The 19,589-nt window shown below is 57.8% G+C and overlaps 9 protein-coding genes across 12 annotated transcripts; all 9 read right to left on the bottom strand.

Moving 5' to 3' along the window:
- Positions 1 to 363: 363 nt before the first annotated feature.
- ABB37_05204 (hypothetical protein) lies at positions 364 to 1,349 on the bottom strand (the record flags this gene model as incomplete). Its single annotated transcript, XM_015803157.1, has 1 exon — positions 364 to 1,349. Exon 1 carries the CDS (start codon positions 1,228 to 1,230, stop codon positions 364 to 366), a length of 867 nt encoding a protein of 288 aa, XP_015658673.1. The 5' UTR covers positions 1,231 to 1,349.
- Positions 1,350 to 2,568: 1,219 nt separating this feature from the next.
- Positions 2,569 to 4,345, bottom strand: ABB37_05203 (putative acid phosphatase; the record flags this gene model as incomplete). Its single annotated transcript, XM_015803156.1, has 1 exon — positions 2,569 to 4,345. The coding sequence occupies exon 1, from the start codon at positions 3,952 to 3,954 to the stop codon at positions 2,569 to 2,571; it is 1,386 nt and encodes a 461-aa protein (XP_015658672.1). The 5' UTR covers positions 3,955 to 4,345.
- Positions 4,346 to 5,062: 717 nt separating this feature from the next.
- On the bottom strand, positions 5,063 to 7,306 carry ABB37_05202 (hypothetical protein; the record flags this gene model as incomplete). 2 transcript variants are annotated; one of them, XM_015803154.1, is made up of 1 exon in its annotated part: positions 5,063 to 7,306. In XM_015803154.1, the coding sequence occupies exon 1, from the start codon at positions 7,154 to 7,156 to the stop codon at positions 5,063 to 5,065; it is 2,094 nt and encodes a 697-aa protein (XP_015658670.1). In that variant the 5' UTR covers positions 7,157 to 7,306. The 2 variants fall into 2 exon arrangements, with proteins under 2 accessions (XP_015658670.1, XP_015658671.1); XM_015803155.1 differs by having other exon boundaries at positions 5,063 to 7,295.
- A 796-nt stretch (positions 7,307 to 8,102) lies between these two features.
- ABB37_05201 (hypothetical protein) lies at positions 8,103 to 10,200 on the bottom strand (the record flags this gene model as incomplete). The annotated part of the gene is made up of 1 exon (XM_015803153.1): positions 8,103 to 10,200. The coding sequence occupies exon 1, from the start codon at positions 9,453 to 9,455 to the stop codon at positions 8,103 to 8,105; it is 1,353 nt and encodes a 450-aa protein (XP_015658669.1). The 5' UTR covers positions 9,456 to 10,200.
- A 560-nt stretch (positions 10,201 to 10,760) lies between these two features.
- Positions 10,761 to 11,661, bottom strand: ABB37_05200 (hypothetical protein; the record flags this gene model as incomplete). Its single annotated transcript, XM_015803152.1, has 1 exon — positions 10,761 to 11,661. Exon 1 carries the CDS (start codon positions 11,583 to 11,585, stop codon positions 10,761 to 10,763), a length of 825 nt encoding a protein of 274 aa, XP_015658668.1. The 5' UTR covers positions 11,586 to 11,661.
- A 474-nt stretch (positions 11,662 to 12,135) lies between these two features.
- Positions 12,136 to 13,018, bottom strand: ABB37_05199 (putative caltractin; the record flags this gene model as incomplete). Of its 2 annotated transcripts, none has more annotated exons than XM_015803150.1 (1): positions 12,136 to 13,018. In XM_015803150.1, the coding sequence occupies exon 1, from the start codon at positions 12,805 to 12,807 to the stop codon at positions 12,136 to 12,138; it is 672 nt and encodes a 223-aa protein (XP_015658666.1). In that variant the 5' UTR covers positions 12,808 to 13,018. The 2 variants fall into 2 exon arrangements, with proteins under 2 accessions (XP_015658666.1, XP_015658667.1); XM_015803151.1 differs by having other exon boundaries at positions 12,136 to 13,015.
- An 879-nt stretch (positions 13,019 to 13,897) lies between these two features.
- On the bottom strand, positions 13,898 to 15,324 carry ABB37_05198 (hypothetical protein; the record flags this gene model as incomplete). Its single annotated transcript, XM_015803149.1, has 1 exon — positions 13,898 to 15,324. Exon 1 carries the CDS (start codon positions 15,047 to 15,049, stop codon positions 13,898 to 13,900), a length of 1,152 nt encoding a protein of 383 aa, XP_015658665.1. The 5' UTR covers positions 15,050 to 15,324.
- Positions 15,325 to 15,897: 573 nt separating this feature from the next.
- Positions 15,898 to 17,327, bottom strand: ABB37_05197 (hypothetical protein; the record flags this gene model as incomplete). The annotated part of the gene is made up of 1 exon (XM_015803148.1): positions 15,898 to 17,327. Exon 1 carries the CDS (start codon positions 17,047 to 17,049, stop codon positions 15,898 to 15,900), a length of 1,152 nt encoding a protein of 383 aa, XP_015658664.1. The 5' UTR covers positions 17,050 to 17,327.
- A 570-nt stretch (positions 17,328 to 17,897) lies between these two features.
- On the bottom strand, positions 17,898 to 19,327 carry ABB37_05196 (hypothetical protein; the record flags this gene model as incomplete). Of its 2 annotated transcripts, none has more annotated exons than XM_015803146.1 (1): positions 17,898 to 19,327. In XM_015803146.1, exon 1 carries the CDS (start codon positions 19,047 to 19,049, stop codon positions 17,898 to 17,900), a length of 1,152 nt encoding a protein of 383 aa, XP_015658662.1. In that variant the 5' UTR covers positions 19,050 to 19,327. The 2 variants fall into 2 exon arrangements, with proteins under 2 accessions (XP_015658662.1, XP_015658663.1); XM_015803147.1 differs by having other exon boundaries at positions 17,898 to 19,324.
- Positions 19,328 to 19,589: the final 262 nt, after the last annotated feature.

The following is a 19,589-nucleotide window of genomic DNA, read 5'->3' as shown; positions in this document are numbered from 1 at the left end:
AGGTAGCACACGACTGACTGTTCGATGACTGCAAAAAAAAAAAGAAACGGCAAAAAAAACACGAGCAGATGCAAGGCATCGTTCGAAACAGTAAACGTGCTACAGTTAAAAGACATATACTTTAAGGAAGGATTTATTTGCCTTTTAATGCAAGAATTAATGCGAGCTTACTGCGTACCAGCGAAGAGGAGAGAAATCAATCAAGAGTTGTCTGTCGCTGTGTCGACGCCTTTTCATCGGCTACGCAGAACCATGTACACCGAAAAAACCCTCGGCAGGCGCGGCACAACAATAGGACAAGAGCAGTTAACGGCAGCAGCAGCAACAACACCATTAAGCTGCGATTATCAAGTCTTCTTTTCCCTACTTCTTCAGCTTTTCCTTGAGAGCCGCGAGCTTGGCTTGCAAGCCGCTCAGCTTACGCTCTTCCTTCGTTGGCTCTGGTGGCGGAGGCGGCGGCGGAGGGGCCGCGGGCGCCTTGGCCTTCGCTGCGGCTGCACGAGGTGCTCTCTTCTTCCCGGCTTGTGCGAAAGTGCGGCTGGCGGACGATGCCCCGTGTGCGTGGTGGTGCTGGTGCTGCGAGTTTGCACCTGCAGCCCCTTCCATCGCAGTCGGGTCTACGCCATTTGCGCTGTGCTCCCCGCTGAACTTCTCTCCTCCCTCCCCAAAGGAAGACGACGTTGTGGTTGTGGCGTGCGCCGCCCCACGGGGGTAGTCGCCGCGGCCAACTCCGGCACCGGCACCGCCGTGAGCTGCCCCGCTCTGATGACGAAACGTTTGCGCGATTTCTGCCGCAATACGGGCATACTTGCGTTTCGACGCGTAGAAGTCCTTCGGCGGCTTCGCCTTGGGCAGCTCCCCACCGTTGGTGCGATCCAGGAAGCGCTGCCGTGCCGCGTCCCAGTAGGCGGCGAGCTGCTCCTTTTCTTCCACCTCCTCGCGCTCCCGCTTACGGCGTGCCTCGGCGTAGCGAAAGGAGTAGTGCATCTTGGCTGGGTGGGCGTAGACGGTGGCGTCGCGCAGTGCCACGCCGCTGCCGAGAACCTCCAGCACGTGCTTCGCACCCTCGCACGAGAAGTGGGCGTAGCGGCGGGTTTCGCCGTCAGGCCCAAGGCCAAGGTCGATGCTGTGGATGGGCGTGCCGGTGCGATTGCGAATCAGCTCCGCAATCTCGCGCTTCGTGCACCCCGTCGGCAGGTTTTTTAGACAGATGCGCTTTGAAGGGTCCATTACGAATAGGCGGGGGGGGGCGGTGACCCGATCGCAACCGTATCCAGGCGTCAATCGTCTTGTTCTGTAATTCTCTGCAGCCGACTGCTGCACGGAGCAAAGAGCTTCGGTGTTTCTCTGAACAGTAATGAAATGCCAAGAAAGAACAATTGTAGATGATTTAGTTAGAGAACGGTGGAGAGAAGCACGTACGACACTGACGAATAAATCAATAGCAACATGTTTCCCATTGATTTCAGTTTAAGGCTCGCAGGCGAAAGCATCCATGACAGCCGTAGGCACGCTTGGGTCTAAAAAAAAAAAGGAGCTGACCGAGGACAAGCAACGTCTTTCGAGATCTCACAAAGCAGGAGCCGTTTGACGACAATCATATCGGAGAACACTACTCTCGTTGCCATGACCGTAGTCGCGCATGCGCCAGAGAAAGAGTGCACCATCAACTTTTCTCTCTCTCGTTCTTTCTTTCGATTTTAGGTTAGACCCCAAGTGAGACACGAAGAAAAGCAAAAGACGAAGAAGAAAAGACGACACTTTCAACTATGTTTCATTATCACTGGCACCTGTGCTGAATGACGATTGCGATCCTTTTCCGCGCAACGACTCAACCGGCTCACTCTCCACCACAGTTGGATGAGTGGCGGGACGGAAGACAAGAGGTAAACGAACGAAAAAGACAGAGAAAAAAGTGTCGAGGATGGGAAAAACCGGAACAACACCAGCACTCAATCACCAACAACAAGAAGAGAGAATGGCCCCAAGTACACCAACATTCTTTATTCAATTTTCTTTTTCCTTCTTTAAACTCTACTCACCGATCGAAAGATACACAAAAGTGTTCAACATGTTCATATATAAACACTTTTATCGTTAGCTCCGCTACTTATCGAGCAACAGTATTATTCCTAAAAGAGAGAAGAATAGATAGAAAGAAAAGTAAGAAAGAGTAATAGCTATTAGAACACACGTGTTTTGACTCGTGCGCCGTGCATGGGAAAAAGCACAGCAACGAGCCGAGAAGGCAGGGATAAGATAAAGGGGAAACAAAAGTTCATTTGCTATCACCGATCCCAAAAGCGCTAACGAGAAGTCCGTCAGAGGTTCGCTGCTTTCTGGTGTTGGAAACCTAAGAAGAAGAGGAAAAAGATACTTTTCTCCGTTAACCGAATTAACTGCATTACGACTTCTCCTCCGTTGAAAAGTGCAGCACAATGCAGGTGGTAGGAGGAGGGTGGGAAAAAGGAATGGATCCTGCTCGACGCTTTCTTTTCCCCACTACTGAAAAACAAAAAAAAACGTCGCTTACATCGATATAGAACTGAGGCAAGCCGCACGTCCCCCTTAACGGATGTCCGTCGTGTGGTCGATCTCCTGCGGTTTGTAGTGGCAAAGCGTCTCCCACGTCCCGGTGCGCTTCACACGCGTGTCGTGGATATCAAACAGTTCGCGCAGTTCACACAGCTCCGGAATGCGGCACTTCGAGATGGGGATCGAGTAGATGCCGTTGTAAGGCGTCCAGAGCTTAATGCGGACGTAGATCTTCCTCGCGTCGTGCGAGAACTGATCCTGGCGTGGCATCAACTTCTCCATAATGAGGGAGGCCGCGACCGGCACCTCGCCCGGCGGCAGACCCGCCACGTTGTACTGGAAGCCGAAGAACTGCGCAAAGGCGTAGAGGGCTTCGCGGTGCATAAAGTAGAAGTTCGACTCCTGCCGGGTGTCGTAGAAGTCGTTGAGCTGCGCCGGTGAGTCGCCGATGTGGGTGTGGTTGAAGGTCTGCAGCACGCTGCGGGGCAGATCGACAACTGTGTAGGTCTGCTGCTCGTCCGTGTTATACAGGCGCTGCATCAGCAACTGAAGCGAGACGTTGCGGATGTCGAAGAGCATCTGTGGTGAGAGCTTGCCGTTCAGCACGTTGAGCCCAAAGTCAGTGCTGAAGGTGAGACCGTCCGCAACCGTCTTGATGTAGGCGTAGTTCTTGGCCGTACCGTTGTAGGGGCCGCACATCTCCTTGATGGTGGCAATCACTCTCTTGTTGTAGGGGTCCTCGATGAAGTCAGGGTAGCGCGTTTCCAGCCAGCGGTGAGAGTCGTTCTCGGCGCGGCGGAAGCAGGGGACGTCATCGAGCAGGTACTCGTGCGTGTCCATGTCCGAGAAGACCGGCACAAATTGAGGGCGGGAGGGCAGGTGGCCGCCGGGGCCGAAGCCGTTCGGAAAGATGCCTTGCGCCACAGCCATGGCAGACTGCAGGATGCGTGGCTCGCCGACGGCGCGGAAGTAATGGAGGGAGCGGTTGAACTTGTCGCCGAGAAAGCTGTGGTAGGTGTCGCGGATGTACTGGCCGAAATGGTACTCCTCCTGCATGCCGAGCCCCGTCAGGTCCTCTGGCGCAACGTCGTAGCGTTGCTTGTTGAAGGCGTCGTTGGGGCACATCTGCCAGTACGGCGCGTTGGGTGCGCGGTGGCCGTGACGGTTTAGAACGACCAGTTTTGTGAGAACGAGCTTGCTGCGTAAAATGCTCTTTCGCTCCTCCTTGGTGAGGTTGACGTTGGCGCTTTGCTCCGTCCAGTTGATGTTCACGCGTGGGTGCAGCGGGTCGACACTGGCGGGCAACTTCGTGCTGCGCGGTTTGCCGACGGCGCTGACAACGGCAGATACGTCAAGCAGGAGGAGCATGAGAACGACCACAGCGCCCACGGCCTGATGATGAGTGAGAAGGGAGCGCATCTTCAATACGCAGGTTTTTTTTCCTCCTCTTACCTCCGCCTCTGTTTGAAAATGTGGAGGCAAGGTATCAGTCACGAGGAATCGCAAACGAGTAGTATTAATGCTTATGGAATATTGTAGCCAGCGAGACAAAACGGACAGCAAAATGAAAAGCAAATTAAAATGCTGCGTTGTCAGCGCCAGTGGTTAAAATGAGGAAAAGAAAAAGAGAATTAACCTCGACGAGTGTGCCTTCTTTGAAAGTGATGTAGCGAATAGGAAACGTTTGAAAAGATTACTCTTTCGCGTCTCTTCGGGTGTTCACTTTACCTGTTTGTGTGTGTCAGTGTGGGTGCGATATGGAATGCTGCAAAACGGGCAACTCGGCGTCCACAGAACAAATGAGCTCTCTACAGCCCAGGTTCATCACAGAAGAGGTAGATAGGTAGTTTCAAATGAGAAGAAGAAGTAAGGAGGAGAAAACTCAAGATGGGCAGCTTGCACAGAGCCACTTCAGCACAACAGCTGCTTGTTGCCTCTCGATCAAAAAGCAGGTCAGCCGCAATCATCAAGGCAAGGGATAGGAAAAGCGAAGCCGTACCGTCGCTTCTTCACGTACCATAATTTTATTGAGAGGAAAGCGCTACGCATGTAGCAGTCGCTTTCTACGTCACCCATAATTACTGTTTTCCGGAAAGACCTCCCCTCCCCACCAAAAAAAGACAGCGTGCCACTTCAGTGGAAATAATACCTGGGAACGAGTGCGCTCCTTGTGACATAAGATTCTCTACTTTGTCGGTGCAGGCCTCCCTCGCCTTTCTGTTTCTGTGGTGCTGCAGCAGCTTACACACCTTAACATCGAAGCAGAGTGCAAAGAAAGAGGGAAGGAAATCGTGATCTCCGACACAGCGCCGAGGTGAGCCGCGGTTTAACTGATGAGGTGCATTCAAAAGACAAAACTGTGAATGCCCAGAACACCCACTGCCTAGAAGCAGTGACTGTGTGGAGAAGGCAATGCAGCTGTGCGACGAAGTACACACAAGAAATACCGATAAGGAAAAAAAACATTTCTAATCGCGGCGACACCTCGTCCCGTTTCGTAGCAGGGTCTCTACGTGGAGTCTTCGCCTCAGTTAAGGAGGGCGAGGGCGGAGTGCTCGGCTTCGACGGCCTGCTGCAGCATCTGAAGCTGCGTGAGCATTTCTGGAAACGAAGCCGTGGGTGCATTCGCGGTGCTCGCGTTTTGCACCCGCCCACAACAAGAAAATGGCTGCAGCGAGACGACAAGGGCACAGAGTTGAATGCACTTCGATGCCGGCGGCGTCGTGAGCAGCACAGAGGTCGCATCGATCGCAACAGGACGTTGTCCAACGTCTCTCACTGCCACAACAAAACTTCCCACGGATTCCTCCGTGTCGGCTGCACTCGTCTTTGTGCTGGTGGGGGTGCACACGTGACAGTTCTCCAGCTCCCCTGTGGCGCAAAGCTCGGCGAGCAGCTGCAAAACTGCGAGCGCATGATGAACGTCGTCTTGGTGGTCGTCACTTTGCATTGTACGCGTGACTAAAACACGCAACGGCACACGGGAGTACATGCGAGCTGTATCCAGCAAAATGTGAAGGGGCAGGTAGTGCTCCACCGCTGCTCGTGCGAGGTGCAGCGTCATGTCTGCCGCGAACACAGTCTCCGACGAAGAGGCAAGAACGGCGCGGGCGCGTGCCACGTCGCGCTGGGCCACTGCGCGCAGCACGTCATAGTACACCTGCACCTCCGCAGAAGGGTTGCTCGCCGCTGCAGCGAGAAGTACGTTTAACGAGACACGCGTGGTCTGCGATAAGTTATAAAAAATGGTGTTTGGAAAGCACACGTGCCCGTGTAGAGCAGCGGAGTTCATTCCTCTCCAGTCCACTTCACGCTCGTCGGGCTGAGAGGCGACGATGTCAGTCTCTTCCACCTCACGAGGGTTTCCACCGCCAAAAGCGAGCGTCAGCAGCAGCAGACTCAGTCGGATCGCCCACGCACGTGTTTGCTCATCGCAGTCGATCTCCGCGGAAGAAGGTGACAGGATGAGCCGCCACTTTACCATTTTTTCGCCGGCACGCTCCGCATAACAATCGGAGGTGTAGAAGGTGTGCGTGGTGCTGACCGGCATTGTGCGGTACCAAGGATACAACCTCACATAATACTCTGTTTTATTTGGCACCGTTGGAGGTGACTGCTGCTGCCGTGGCATACTACCGGATGCAGCGGCAGCAGCAGCAAAAGGGTCGTTGTCTGCGTCTCCTTTGCGATCAAAGCGAGAGGCCCTGGTGGGGGTTAAGTGCGCTTTTGCCGCCTCATTGCTGCGGCCCCGTGTCCGCTCGGTGAATCCCCGCACCCGCGGCAAACTATGCACCGGTGTGAGGGCGTAGAAGGCGGAGGCGTAAGCGTCGAGCGAGACGAGGACCAACGCAGCTTCAGCGTAGTATATTACGTAGTCCGCAAGACCTACGCCAGTGAGGATGGGGTTCACGGACCGCACGGGCTGCTGGAAAAACTGCAGGGCTTCCTGCACCCGACCACTTACGCGCGCCACATGGAGAAAAATGGGGTGTGCAATGGTCAGTTGCGCTTTCCCGCTGCTGTCCGCGAGTGCGAACACCTCCGAGGCGATACGAAGATGTCGCAGGCACCGGTCAACCTGCGTCGCAGAGAGGTCGTCGTTGGCGATGGCGAGAACGCCGGTCACGGCGCTGCCGTAGGCGTTCAACACCACCGACAGAAACGGTACCCCCATGCCGGTATTTTCAAGCAGGCACCGGAAGCACCGTTGTGCGACGTCGGGTGTGCGCAGGAAATAGTTTTCGCAGATGCGTACGAGGAACTCCGCAGCCGTCCCGTATGCGGTGCGTGACTCCGGTGAGACGACCTGGCGCTCACGGAGGCGACTCGCCTGGGCAGTGCGCCACGCAAAGGAGGTGGCGAATCCTGTGAGAATTGCATAGAGGGCTGCCAGGTACACATCCAGGAAGTCGGTGGTGGGGGAAACGCCTCTCACCGAAGTGCCGGACGCGTCGTGCGCTGTATCGTTCTTCAGCCACGACTCAAAATAGCTCACGATTTCATCACAGAGCTCGACGCACTTATCTGGCTCCAGGCTCAGCAGGGTCTTCCAGCAGCGTTGGGCAGCGGCTTCCGGGCCCTCGTGTGCAGTGATGATAGTGTGGATGTACTCCTCCAGCATGGTAAAACAGACAGGAGGCACAAATAGGAGATGGTGGTCCGATGAATTCTTTTTTGTTGTTGTTGGCGGCTAAACGATAAAAACGACTCTTCCAGTCCCTTGACAACTTCTCTTATTTTCTTTCTATTCTTTTCTCACTTTCCAACCCCTCATATTTGCATATGCGAGCAATACACACACACACACACACAGAGGGAGGGACACCGACAACGATGGATAAGTGAGTGAGTGAGCGATAGAGAGACGGTGATGTTGCGACGAGACGGTTTTACTTCCTCTATAGAGAACGATGAGCGGTTTGGATGCGGCTGAGGCAAAACACGGTGCCCCCACACGCAAAAACAAACAAGCAAAAAAAAAAGAAGTTCCTCTGCAGATGCAGAACCTACCGTCAGAGGCGAGGCCAGAAACAGTCTTTTTTCACCTTTTTTTGCACGGGCACTGTTGCGGTGTATCGGCGACAGTTTCACTGCTCTGCGCATTCCGTACGCTGCCCTTTTCTCTTTCTCTTTGGTCTCCCATTTTTCCTTTCGCCCGGCTGCACTCGCACGGGGGAGATCAAAAAAAAAAAATGTGAGAAAAAAAAGAGAAACGTCTAACATATTGGTAATGGAGTGGTGCGAAGCACGTGTGCGGTGCAACAGTGAAACTCACACACCACACACACACAGGCACACAACATATATGTGAAAGAGGGCTTTCGTGTATTCTAAAAGCAAACAGAAAAGAAGATGAAATGCGTGATACAAAGGGAGGAGACACACGTATATGTCCAGAGGAGAGGGTCAGCTGCAACACCCAGGCTGAAGGATGGCTTCTGAGAGACCTATAAGAACCACAAGGCAAGATGGGTGACAGTCCACAAAAAAAAAGACAAACAAACTCGGAATAACTTGCAACAGACCACCACACAAGGAGACATATGTGTATTAAAAAAAAACACGGCTTACATCACGTTTACCGTGAACACCTTTGCGGAGGATTTGCTGCTGTCATCGCTGTACAGAACGGCGCGCGCGCGCACGCACCACCGCCCTCCCGGGAGGTACAACGCCCTCTCCACCGGCAGCCACTGCGTCGAGTTCACCCGTTCCACCGTGTACTGTAGTGCGTCTGCTCGCTGGCACACAATCGGCTCCGCGAAGCCACCACCGCCTCGCGGGGGAAAGAGATTGCCGTTCTCTGTGACAGGGTCCACTACGCACTGATACCCAGTAAAGCTCCCCGACACGAGCGTTACCACGAGGCTCTGACGGCGGTCCCACTGCAAGCGTGCGCTTTCAATGAGAGCCGTGTTGGCCGCATCGAGAACACTGCGCGTGCCGTTGCTGTGCAGCACCGTGTACGTTGCCGCCGTAACGGTAATGGGCGTGTTGGTCGTGATGTGGTGGCTGCCACAAGGGTGAATGATCGGCGCAGGCGCCATCCCAGGCACATCTGGCACATAAAGGGAGGTGGTGTGCGTTGGCGGCGGATACTGCGCCGCTCCCGGAAACGCCGACGGCGGCACCGCTGCCGCGGCGGCGGCGGACGATGCCGACGCCCGTGCCATCGGATTCATCCGCGCAATCGGATTCGCTCGCGATTCGGCAACATCCACCGCAATCTGCTGCGATTGTTGGGCTTGCGGAGGTGCCACGAGGTAGTTGCCATCCGGGCGAACCCGCATCGACGGCGGCGCGCCCACGGAGTAGCCGAAGCGTGTAAGGGTGGTGTACACGGACCCGTCCACGCCGTTCGGCACGAGGCGCGAGAAGAGCAACGGGCGCTCTGCCGTATGCTGCATCCGCGCACCAAACTCGGCGTCGCGGTCAAGAAGACGGTTGAGGTCCAGCACAACGAGAGCTTGGCGGTCATCGACGTAGGAGAGGGCGAGCATCTCTGGCGTCACCGCCGTCACTCTGTTGCCCTCCTCAATGGTGGGGTGGAAGGCGTCGAACAGGTAGCGCTGCAGATCCGGCTCCGTTTTCACGTTGTGCAGCGACTTCTTCTTAAAGTCCAAGCTCAACAGTTCTCCTTGAAAATCGATGAGGTACATCACATGAGGACTGGGATGGAGGCGAGGGTCGTAGAGAAAAAGCTGCTGGTACATGTCGCTGCTGTCCGTTGCCCCTTCCTGCAGCCTGTTGCGAATAATGTTCTCTTCCACATCGTCAATGTACCGTAACGTCTTCTTCTTTCGGTGAAGTGTGAAGCGGCGCCAGTTGCCAAAGCGATAGAGCAAGAAGAGAAGCAGCGCCGCGAGCACCAAAAACACGACAATGATGACGACGAGCACGGCGATCTTCCAATCCTGCATTTTTTCGCGCGTTGTCCGCTCAACACGACAGCGTAAGACGTGACGAATTTGAGTGAAGAAGCGAAGATAAATAATAGAACCTGGAGTAATGAATGAGAAATGAGGGAGGGAAAATATAAACACACACATATATATATATATATATATAGGTTTGCGAACGTCGTCTATGTCTACTCGAAATGAATCAAAAAGAAAAAATAAAGATGTTTAAAATGGAGGAACCAAAATGTGTCACCGTGGTGCACACACACAAACACACACACACACATGCGCGCGTGGTTCTCTCGTTTCGCTGTTACCGAAGTAACGATATGCTGGGAAGGGGTAAAGTGAAGCAGGAAACTATAATAATAATAATAATAAACAAAATGTGCTGATGATAGTGGAGTCAGAAGCAAAGCTTGCGAATAATGTGTGTAGGTTGTGCATACTCCACCGTTGACGTTGGACAGACGCTGTAGAGGTGGGGGAGGGGGAGAGAGATGGGAGTCGGGGTGCAACAGTGTGGGGGTCGCGTTTCAGAGCCGCCGCAAACGCCTTCGAGTTTAAGGGCGGAACAATCGAGCGGGTGGAATAGAAGAAAAGAAAAAGGAAACAAATGAAGCACTACACAAGATGCCCGGTACCACACAACGCTACCACAAATAACAGCAACAAACAAAAGCGTTCAGACGCGTTGACAAGAGAATGGTGCGTAGAAGCCCTTCCAGTGATGGAGTACTCCCTCTAGAATGGGACTACTTCTGCAGAACGCAACCATCACCACGTTTTTGGCGAGGGATTTGAAAGGAAAGATTCGAACAAGGAAAGAGTGAAGAGAGGTCGAGGAGTAAGCGGCAGCGTGTCAACACAAAAAGAGAACCGGAGTTGCTAGGGAAGAAAATCCTGTACATCTATGATGATTACATGAAGACCGATTACCGCGGCGTTCAGGACACTCTCCCCCAAAAGACACGTAGAACAAACCCACGTGTGACTTCCTGGTGACCTCGGGAAACTCTCGCAAACATTATCCGTTTACGTAGCCCACCATTAAAGTTGTGTTTTCCCCTTCGCTTCGCACCACTCGCGAACATTACAGTGCCTCAAAACAAAGCAACGCTAATAAAAACGCAAACCAAAGCTACGAAAGAACCAAAAACAGAATTCGCTCAAATAATAATAGTTGGAGAGACCTGCCACAAAGAAGCCAGAAGAGTCCAGCATCTGTGAAGGCGGCTACTAAAAACGCAAAGAAAATGATGAAACCCGTCAGCAGGTCCCACACCACGGCAGACATAAAGTGTGGGGCTTCCTCGCATTCACTTACTCCGACTCGTGATACTTCGCTTTCAGGTACTGCAGGTAGCTCTTTAACTTCGCCTCATCCGACGCACGCAGACCAAAGGGCGGTTCTTCGTGATGCTTTGCCAACAAGGCGTCAATTTCACGCAACAACCGCATCTTTTCGGGTGACGTGTTGGCCACCCGTGCCGCAGCCGCAGCACCACTGCGAGCCTGCTGTTGCTGCTGACGTCGCAGCGCTGCTTCAAGAGCCGGGTTAGTGGGACGACCCGCGCTGGTCACGGCGGACGGCGACAACGGCGCTGGCGGCGTCATCGTCGCCGAAGGCGTTTCCTGCGTTGTGGCAGCAACCGGCGAAGTCGAGCTGAGCGTGGCGGTGGCGGCGGGCGAATTACTGTCATTCGTGGGCGCCGGCGGTGGGGAGGGGGCGGGAAGGGTCGGCGACACGGGCGTGGCCCGCTGCCCTGCTGAGTCCACTGCTCGAGGACACCCACGAGTTTGCTGCGACCGGTTGCGCGCCTCAATGATGGCCGTCCGACGCGCCCGCTCCTCCTCGCTGTTTGGGTCGGGGCGAGGGACCGTCGTAGGAACCGGTCCGGCACCGCCGTCTTTCTTGTTGGCGGTGGCGTCGTTGTCGGCGGTGCTGCCGCCGAGGCGCCGGCCGGCGGTCCCGCATGACTTGCACACACGCAGCTTCGTTGCCTCACCGTTCGGGCCGATGCTCTCCGTGTTGCGGGGAGCGCAGTCGTCACAGACGGTGCGGTGGCAAACATCGCAGGTGTGCTTCCACAGCAGCATGCCGAAGGGGCGGCCACACACCGCGCACTTTTGACTTGACGCGCTCATGATATGTGTAAAAGTGCAATATTAGTGACTGAGGTGAGTTAAAGCGAGAAGATGTGTTGAACAGGCGCGGGTGGCTTTGAGTACAACGGGGAGAGAAGTACCAACAAAGGAGTAAGGCGACGGTAGGAAGAGACCACGGCAGTCCTTCGCTAACGCTTTGACAGCGATCGTAACGAGAGGAACTATAAAAATAGGCGAGGTAAAACGACATGACTCATTAGAGACTATTCCGAAATCCAAAGCTTTCGCATCGAGGCGCTGGGACGCACATCAGCGTCGCTTTTCGTTGGAACAGATTTTTGCACTTCAATGGCTTATTTTACATTCACATCGATTTATTGACTCAAAGTTGTGTGAAGAGAAGACAAATGCGTTTGCGAGCGTTTTTAGAGGTTGATAAAAGTTTTCTGTCCTTTCTCCGCGTCGCGGAGTTCCAAAATGAAATCATCACACTGAGAACAACAGGAAAAACAAGTAAAAACGCCTAAGACGTTTATCAAAGTAATGTACATCTGTTGAAGCAGGTTGGCGTATATATTTTTTTTGCCTCTCATGAGTCTTCGGCCTTCCTGGCGGCTAGTTGGAGGTCTATGAAGGCGGATAAATCTACCGCTGCCGTCGGCGCCCCTGTGACGACAGTGTCAAACATTTCCACAATCTCCGCCTCCGTCAACGGCTCACCCGCCTCCGCAGCGGCGCGGCGCACGCTCTCCTTCGTGATGAATCCCGCGTACGTTGAGTCCTCCAACAGGGCAAAGGTGTAGGCGAGTTCCTCCTCGTAGCTGCGATGCTGCAGTTTGCGCAGCACGACCTGCTCAAAAACCTCCATGTCAATCCCTTCACTGCTGTCGAGCTGGTGGGAGTGCGAGGGCTGTAGGCGGGGGGTGCTGGAGCAGCTCATGAAGTCCTGACTCTTACTCTGCGGTCGAATGTCCGGGCTGCCGAGCCCGGCAGGGGGTGAAAGGGTGCTTTGCGGATCTGCTTCCGATGCTGTCGACTGCTGCGACGCCTTGTGACTCTCCAGTGCCCTTTGCTGTTCTCTCGTCACCGCGTCGCGCCCGTAGGCAATGAGCTTTAACACTTCCGACTGCGCCACCCGCTCGCCGGTGATCGTGTAAAGGGCTCTCGTCACTTCTTGGATGTTGATCGAGCCGGAAGCGTCTTCATCGAAGATGTTGAAAACCTCCTTGATATCCTCTCTCAGGAAATGAAGGGATGTCATGATGCACGGCGGTTCTCTTCTGGTCACCTCACAGTGTTTTGAGTGAGCGTTGGATTAACGCGTGAAGGCTGGCCTTGAATAAGAATAAGGAATAATAAAAGAAATAGCTAGCGGCACCGAAGGCACTTTGCCTCAACGCAGGTAAGTACTAAAGCGGCTCCTAACGCCGTCTTTTGCTTTTTCCCTTGATTTGGGAGACAACACACCTGCTGAAAGAAGAGAGAGGGAAGGCAGGTAGACGACGACCAGAAAGCAGTGGAGTCCGCACGAAACACACACACACAACACTGGTTCCATTGCGGGAACGTATCGCAGTACGTCCATTTGAGCGCACCACGCAGAAGAACCGTCGGTGACGTCACGTTCAACACAAACGTCACAACAACTACAGCACGCCTGTACTGAAAGAGAGCGAGTTTCCCGCTACGCTGCCTGTCAACGAGACTGCACCGACGCCGTCGAGACCAACTTACCTTCTTTGAACACCGCTTTCGGTGCACACACACAAAACACATAGGTGAAAACACCGCGCCACGAAGCAACCGAAGAGAGGCATAAAGAGGAGAGAGAGAGAGAGAGAGAGATCAGCTGCGGTAGGGCAGGGGAGGGGAATATCGATACACGACGCAGAGGGCCCGCCTCGCGGTGCTTCGGAGAGGACGCCGCCGGACAGGCATTGCTGCGGCGCGTGCGGAGACCTGCGAGAGCAAGCTCACAGACGCACGTGCGGCCACGGCGGCACACGCAACGAAGACGCGCCAACGTGCGCCTGCAGGCACTGAGAAGCACACAACAGCACACACAAGCACAGTGACGGCGCAGTACACACGCCATCTACAGCACCACACAGTCACCACAACAGCACCCAGCACACATGCGCACACACAGAGCACCAACGCGGCGCAGCACGCGCAGAGCACCACTCACCACGTGCGACGGACGGCTGCAACAGCGCGCACCACCGCGTCGTCATGACGGTGATTGGTCTCGCTACGTGGCGTGAATAAGCCCTCTTCTGCATGGCGTGGCGGCCACCGCGACTGGCGCGGCAGCCTGCCCGTCCGCCAGCTGCTCATGGCTGTACGGTGTTTTAAGCACGACAGGAAGGAGCGGCACACGAGGCACCGCGCTCCGCCGCGCATGTATGTGTAGCCCAACGTTGCGCAAAGACCACCGAGTGGGGAGGCTGGCGCAGCACACCCGTGCGTGGCACGAGTCTCGCCGTGGAGCGTGCGGACACGCCCCATTCACATCCGGTGCGTGCGTGCGCGCGTGTGCAAGCACAGACACACACGCACGCGGGAGGGGGGTGGATGCACGGCGAGTGCGCCGCCCGTGACCGCACGCACCACACGCCGGACACGCAGCGGCACACACGAAGGCGTGCTGTTGGGTGTGGCGCGGTGCGCACGGATAGCTTCTGCCGCAGGATCACCCGCACACCAGCCCACGAGGGACCGGCGCGGAGATACAGACTCCCAACCCTTCGCTGTCGAGGGGGAGCCGTACCGCGGCAGTCGGTGGCCCCGCTGCCCGACGTGCGAGCAGCGGGTGTGTACGGCGGTGCCATTGTGACGTAGCAGTCGATGGGGTTGACCCCGGCACCCGGCACTTGCTGCCAGCGCCGCACAGCAGCGTGTGCGTGTTGCGGCGCGCGTATGTGGGCGAGGGACTTTCGCTCGGGACCCGTGCACGCACGAGGTGTGCGGACGGCGCCCCAATGGAGCAGTCGGTCGTGTGCGCGGTGGGCCGCGTGCCCAGCCGAAGCGGACACGCGGCGTCGAGTGCGGCTGCGGGGGGAGACGGAGAAGGGAGGGTGCAACGGGTTTGCTTGGGGCCCCCTGTGTTGTTCTTCTTTGCGTCGCCCGCCGCAGCGGTGGGCAGGGTGCGCGCGCGCGCGTGAAGGCGCGACGGCGTGCGCGTGTGTGCGTCGGTGGACGCCGCTGCGGTGGTGCGCGGCGATGTGGACGCGGGTGAGCGCGCCGACGTGTGCGGATGTATGTGTGTGTGCGACGTGCAGCAGGGAGGCACGCAGTGGTGCGTGTCCACTTGCGTGTGCGGAGGTGGGACTACCCACGCCGTCCCATGGGTGGGCCGGCGCAGGGGGGACGCCCCGGGTGTGTGCCAGTGGCGCTACCAGCGGCGCGGCACCGTCCGCGAATGACTCTTGGTGTGAGCGCGTGTGCACGGGTGTGACGCCGCGCACATGACAGAGGCGTGTCGTGGACCCCACGATCATCATTTCTCTCTCTCTCTCTGTGTGAGCGCGTCTTGATGCTCACTAGCGTGCAGAACACAACGAAGGGGTATACGGACTAAACACCCCTGGGCAGTTCTCTACAAAAGCGGCGAAGAAATGAAGAAGTGAAGAGAAGACTAGGAGAGAGAGGAAAACATTGACCGGTTGGAGGGCAAATATCAAGATGTGAAGAGAAACCACAACTCGGGTCCCAGTGACCTCTGAGAAACACAGCAAGACCTCCGCCACGTGCCAAGCACGCCACTACGACGTATTCTTCTAGAATAGCAGACCACGAAGCAACCGAAGAGAGGCATAAAGAGGAGAGAGAGAGAGAGAGAGAGATCAGCTGCGGTAGGGCAGGGGAGGGGAATATCGATACACGACGCAGAGGGCCCGCCTCGCGGTGCTTCGGAGAGGACGCCGCCGGACAGGCATTGCTGCGGCGCGTGCGGAGACCTGCGAGAGCAAGCTCACAGACGCACGTGCGGCCACGGCGGCACACGCAACGAAGACGCGCCAACGTGCGCCTGCAGGCACTGAGAAGCACACAACAGCACACACAAGCACAGTGACGGCGCAGTACACACGCCATCTACAGCACCACACAGTCACCACAACAGCACCCAGCACACATGCGCACACACAGAGCACCAACGCGGCGCAGCACGCGCAGAGCACCACTCACCACGTGCGACGGACGGCTGCAACAGCGCGCACCACCGCGTCGTCATGACGGTGATTGGTCTCGCTACGTGGCGTGAATAAGCCCTCTTCTGCATGGCGTGGCGGCCACCGCGACTGGCGCGGCAGCCTGCCCGTCCGCCAGCTGCTCATGGCTGTACGGTGTTTTAAGCACGACAGGAAGGAGCGGCACACGAGGCACCGCGCTCCGCCGCGCATGTATGTGTAGCCCAACGTTGCGCAAAGACCACCGAGTGGGGAGGCTGGCGCAGCACACCCGTGCGTGGCACGAGTCTCGCCGTGGAGCGTGCGGACACGCCCCATTCACATCCGGTGCGTGCGTGCGCGCGTGTGCAAGCACAGACACACACGCACGCGGGAGGGGGGTGGATGCACGGCGAGTGCGCCGCCCGTGACCGCACGCACCACACGCCGGACACGCAGCGGCACACACGAAGGCGTGCTGTTGGGTGTGGCGCGGTGCGCACGGATAGCTTCTGCCGCAGGATCACCCGCACACCAGCCCACGAGGGACCGGCGCGGAGATACAGACTCCCAACCCTTCGCTGTCGAGGGGGAGCCGTACCGCGGCAGTCGGTGGCCCCGCTGCCCGACGTGCGAGCAGCGGGTGTGTACGGCGGTGCCATTGTGACGTAGCAGTCGATGGGGTTGACCCCGGCACCCGGCACTTGCTGCCAGCGCCGCACAGCAGCGTGTGCGTGTTGCGGCGCGCGTATGTGGGCGAGGGACTTTCGCTCGGGACCCGTGCACGCACGAGGTGTGCGGACGGCGCCCCAATGGAGCAGTCGGTCGTGTGCGCGGTGGGCCGCGTGCCCAGCCGAAGCGGACACGCGGCGTCGAGTGCGGCTGCGGGGGGAGACGGAGAAGGGAGGGTGCAACGGGTTTGCTTGGGGCCCCCTGTGTTGTTCTTCTTTGCGTCGCCCGCCGCAGCGGTGGGCAGGGTGCGCGCGCGCGCGTGAAGGCGCGACGGCGTGCGCGTGTGTGCGTCGGTGGACGCCGCTGCGGTGGTGCGCGGCGATGTGGACGCGGGTGAGCGCGCCGACGTGTGCGGATGTATGTGTGTGTGCGACGTGCAGCAGGGAGGCACGCAGTGGTGCGTGTCCACTTGCGTGTGCGGAGGTGGGACTACCCACGCCGTCCCATGGGTGGGCCGGCGCAGGGGGGACGCCCCGGGTGTGTGCCAGTGGCGCTACCAGCGGCGCGGCACCGTCCGCGAATGACTCTTGGTGTGAGCGCGTGTGCACGGGTGTGACGCCGCGCACATGACAGAGGCGTGTCGTGGACCCCACGATCATCATTTCTCTCTCTCTCTCTGTGTGAGCGCGTCTTGATGCTCACTAGCGTGCAGAACACAACGAAGGGGTATACGGACTAAACACCCCTGGGCAGTTCTCTACAAAAGCGGCGAAGAAATGAAGAAGTGAAGAGAAGACTAGGAGAGAGAGGAAAACATTGACCGGTTGGAGGGCAAATATCAAGATGTGAAGAGAAACCACAACTCGGGTCCCAGTGACCTCTGAGAAACACAGCAAGACCTCCGCCACGTGCCAAGCACGCCACTACGACGTATTCTTCTAGAATAGCAGACCACGAAGCAACCGAAGAGAGGCATAAAGAGGAGAGAGAGAGAGAGAGAGAGATCAGCTGCGGTAGGGCAGGGGAGGGGAATATCGATACACGACGCAGAGGGCCCGCCTCGCGGTGCTTCGGAGAGGACGCCGCCGGACAGGCATTGCTGCGGCGCGTGCGGAGACCTGCGAGAGCAAGCTCACAGACGCACGTGCGGCCACGGCGGCACACGCAACGAAGACGCGCCAACGTGCGCCTGCAGGCACTGAGAAGCACACAACAGCACACACAAGCACAGTGACGGCGCAGTACACACGCCATCTACAGCACCACACAGTCACCACAACAGCACCCAGCACACATGCGCACACACAGAGCACCAACGCGGCGCAGCACGCGCAGAGCACCACTCACCACGTGCGACGGACGGCTGCAACAGCGCGCACCACCGCGTCGTCATGACGGTGATTGGTCTCGCTACGTGGCGTGAATAAGCCCTCTTCTGCATGGCGTGGCGGCCACCGCGACTGGCGCGGCAGCCTGCCCGTCCGCCAGCTGCTCATGGCTGTACGGTGTTTTAAGCACGACAGGAAGGAGCGGCACACGAGGCACCGCGCTCCGCCGCGCATGTATGTGTAGCCCAACGTTGCGCAAAGACCACCGAGTGGGGAGGCTGGCGCAGCACACCCGTGCGTGGCACGAGTCTCGCCGTGGAGCGTGCGGACACGCCCCATTCACATCCGGTGCGTGCGTGCGCGCGTGTGCAAGCACAGACACACACGCACGCGGGAGGGGGGTGGATGCACGGCGAGTGCGCCGCCCGTGACCGCACGCACCACACGCCGGACACGCAGCGGCACACACGAAGGCGTGCTGTTGGGTGTGGCGCGGTGCGCACGGATAGCTTCTGCCGCAGGATCACCCGCACACCAGCCCACGAGGGACCGGCGCGGAGATACAGACTCCCAACCCTTCGCTGTCGAGGGGGAGCCGTACCGCGGCAGTCGGTGGCCCCGCTGCCCGACGTGCGAGCAGCGGGTGTGTACGGCGGTGCCATTGTGACGTAGCAGTCGATGGGGTTGACCCCGGCACCCGGCACTTGCTGCCAGCGCCGCACAGCAGCGTGTGCGTGTTGCGGCGCGCGTATGTGGGCGAGGGACTTTCGCTCGGGACCCGTGCACGCACGAGGTGTGCGGACGGCGCCCCAATGGAGCAGTCGGTCGTGTGCGCGGTGGGCCGCGTGCCCAGCCGAAGCGGACACGCGGCGTCGAGTGCGGCTGCGGGGGGAGACGGAGAAGGGAGGGTGCAACGGGTTTGCTTGGGGCCCCCTGTGTTGTTCTTCTTTGCGTCGCCCGCCGCAGCGGTGGGCAGGGTGCGCGCGCGCGCGTGAAGGCGCGACGGCGTGCGCGTGTGTGCGTCGGTGGACGCCGCTGCGGTGGTGCGCGGCGATGTGGACGCGGGTGAGCGCGCCGACGTGTGCGGATGTATGTGTGTGTGCGACGTGCAGCAGGGAGGCACGCAGTGGTGCGTGTCCACTTGCGTGTGCGGAGGTGGGACTACCCACGCCGTCCCATGGGTGGGCCGGCGCAGGGGGGACGCCCCGGGTGTGTGCCAGTGGCGCTACCAGCGGCGCGGCACCGTCCGCGAATGACTCTTGGTGTGAGCGCGTGTGCACGGGTGTGACGCCGCGCACATGACAGAGGCGTGTCGTGGACCCCACGATCATCATTTCTCTCTCTCTCTCTGTGTGAGCGCGTCTTGATGCTCACTAGCGTGCAGAACACAACGAAGGGGTATACGGACTAAACACCCCTGGGCAGTTCTCTACAAAAGCGGCGAAGAAATGAAGAAGTGAAGAGAAGACTAGGAGAGAGAGGAAAACATTGACCGGTTGGAGGGCAAATATCAAGATGTGAAGAGAAACCACAACTCGGGTCCCAGTGACCTCTGAGAAACACAGCAAGACCTCCGCCACGTGCCAAGCACGCCACTACGACGTATTCTTCTAGAATAGCAGACCACGAAGCAACCGAAGAGAGGCATAAAGAGGAGAGAGAGAGAGAGAGAGAGATCAGCTGCGGTAGGGCAGGGGAGGGGAATATCGATACACGACGCAGAGGGCCCGCCTCGCGGTGCTTCGGAGAGGACGCCGCCGGACAGGCATTGCTGCGGCGCGTGCGGAGACCTGCGAGAGCAAGCTCACAGACGCACGTGCGGCCACGGCGGCACACGCAACGAAGACGCGCCAACGTGCGCCTGCAGGCACTGA

Source organism: Leptomonas pyrrhocoris (assembly GCF_001293395.1).
Source record: "Leptomonas pyrrhocoris isolate H10 chromosome Unknown, whole genome shotgun sequence".
Classification (NCBI taxonomy): Eukaryota; Euglenozoa; class Kinetoplastea; order Trypanosomatida; family Trypanosomatidae; genus Leptomonas; species Leptomonas pyrrhocoris.
Note: the sequence above shows the minus strand (reverse complement) of the source record. Positions and strands in the feature narration are given on the sequence as shown.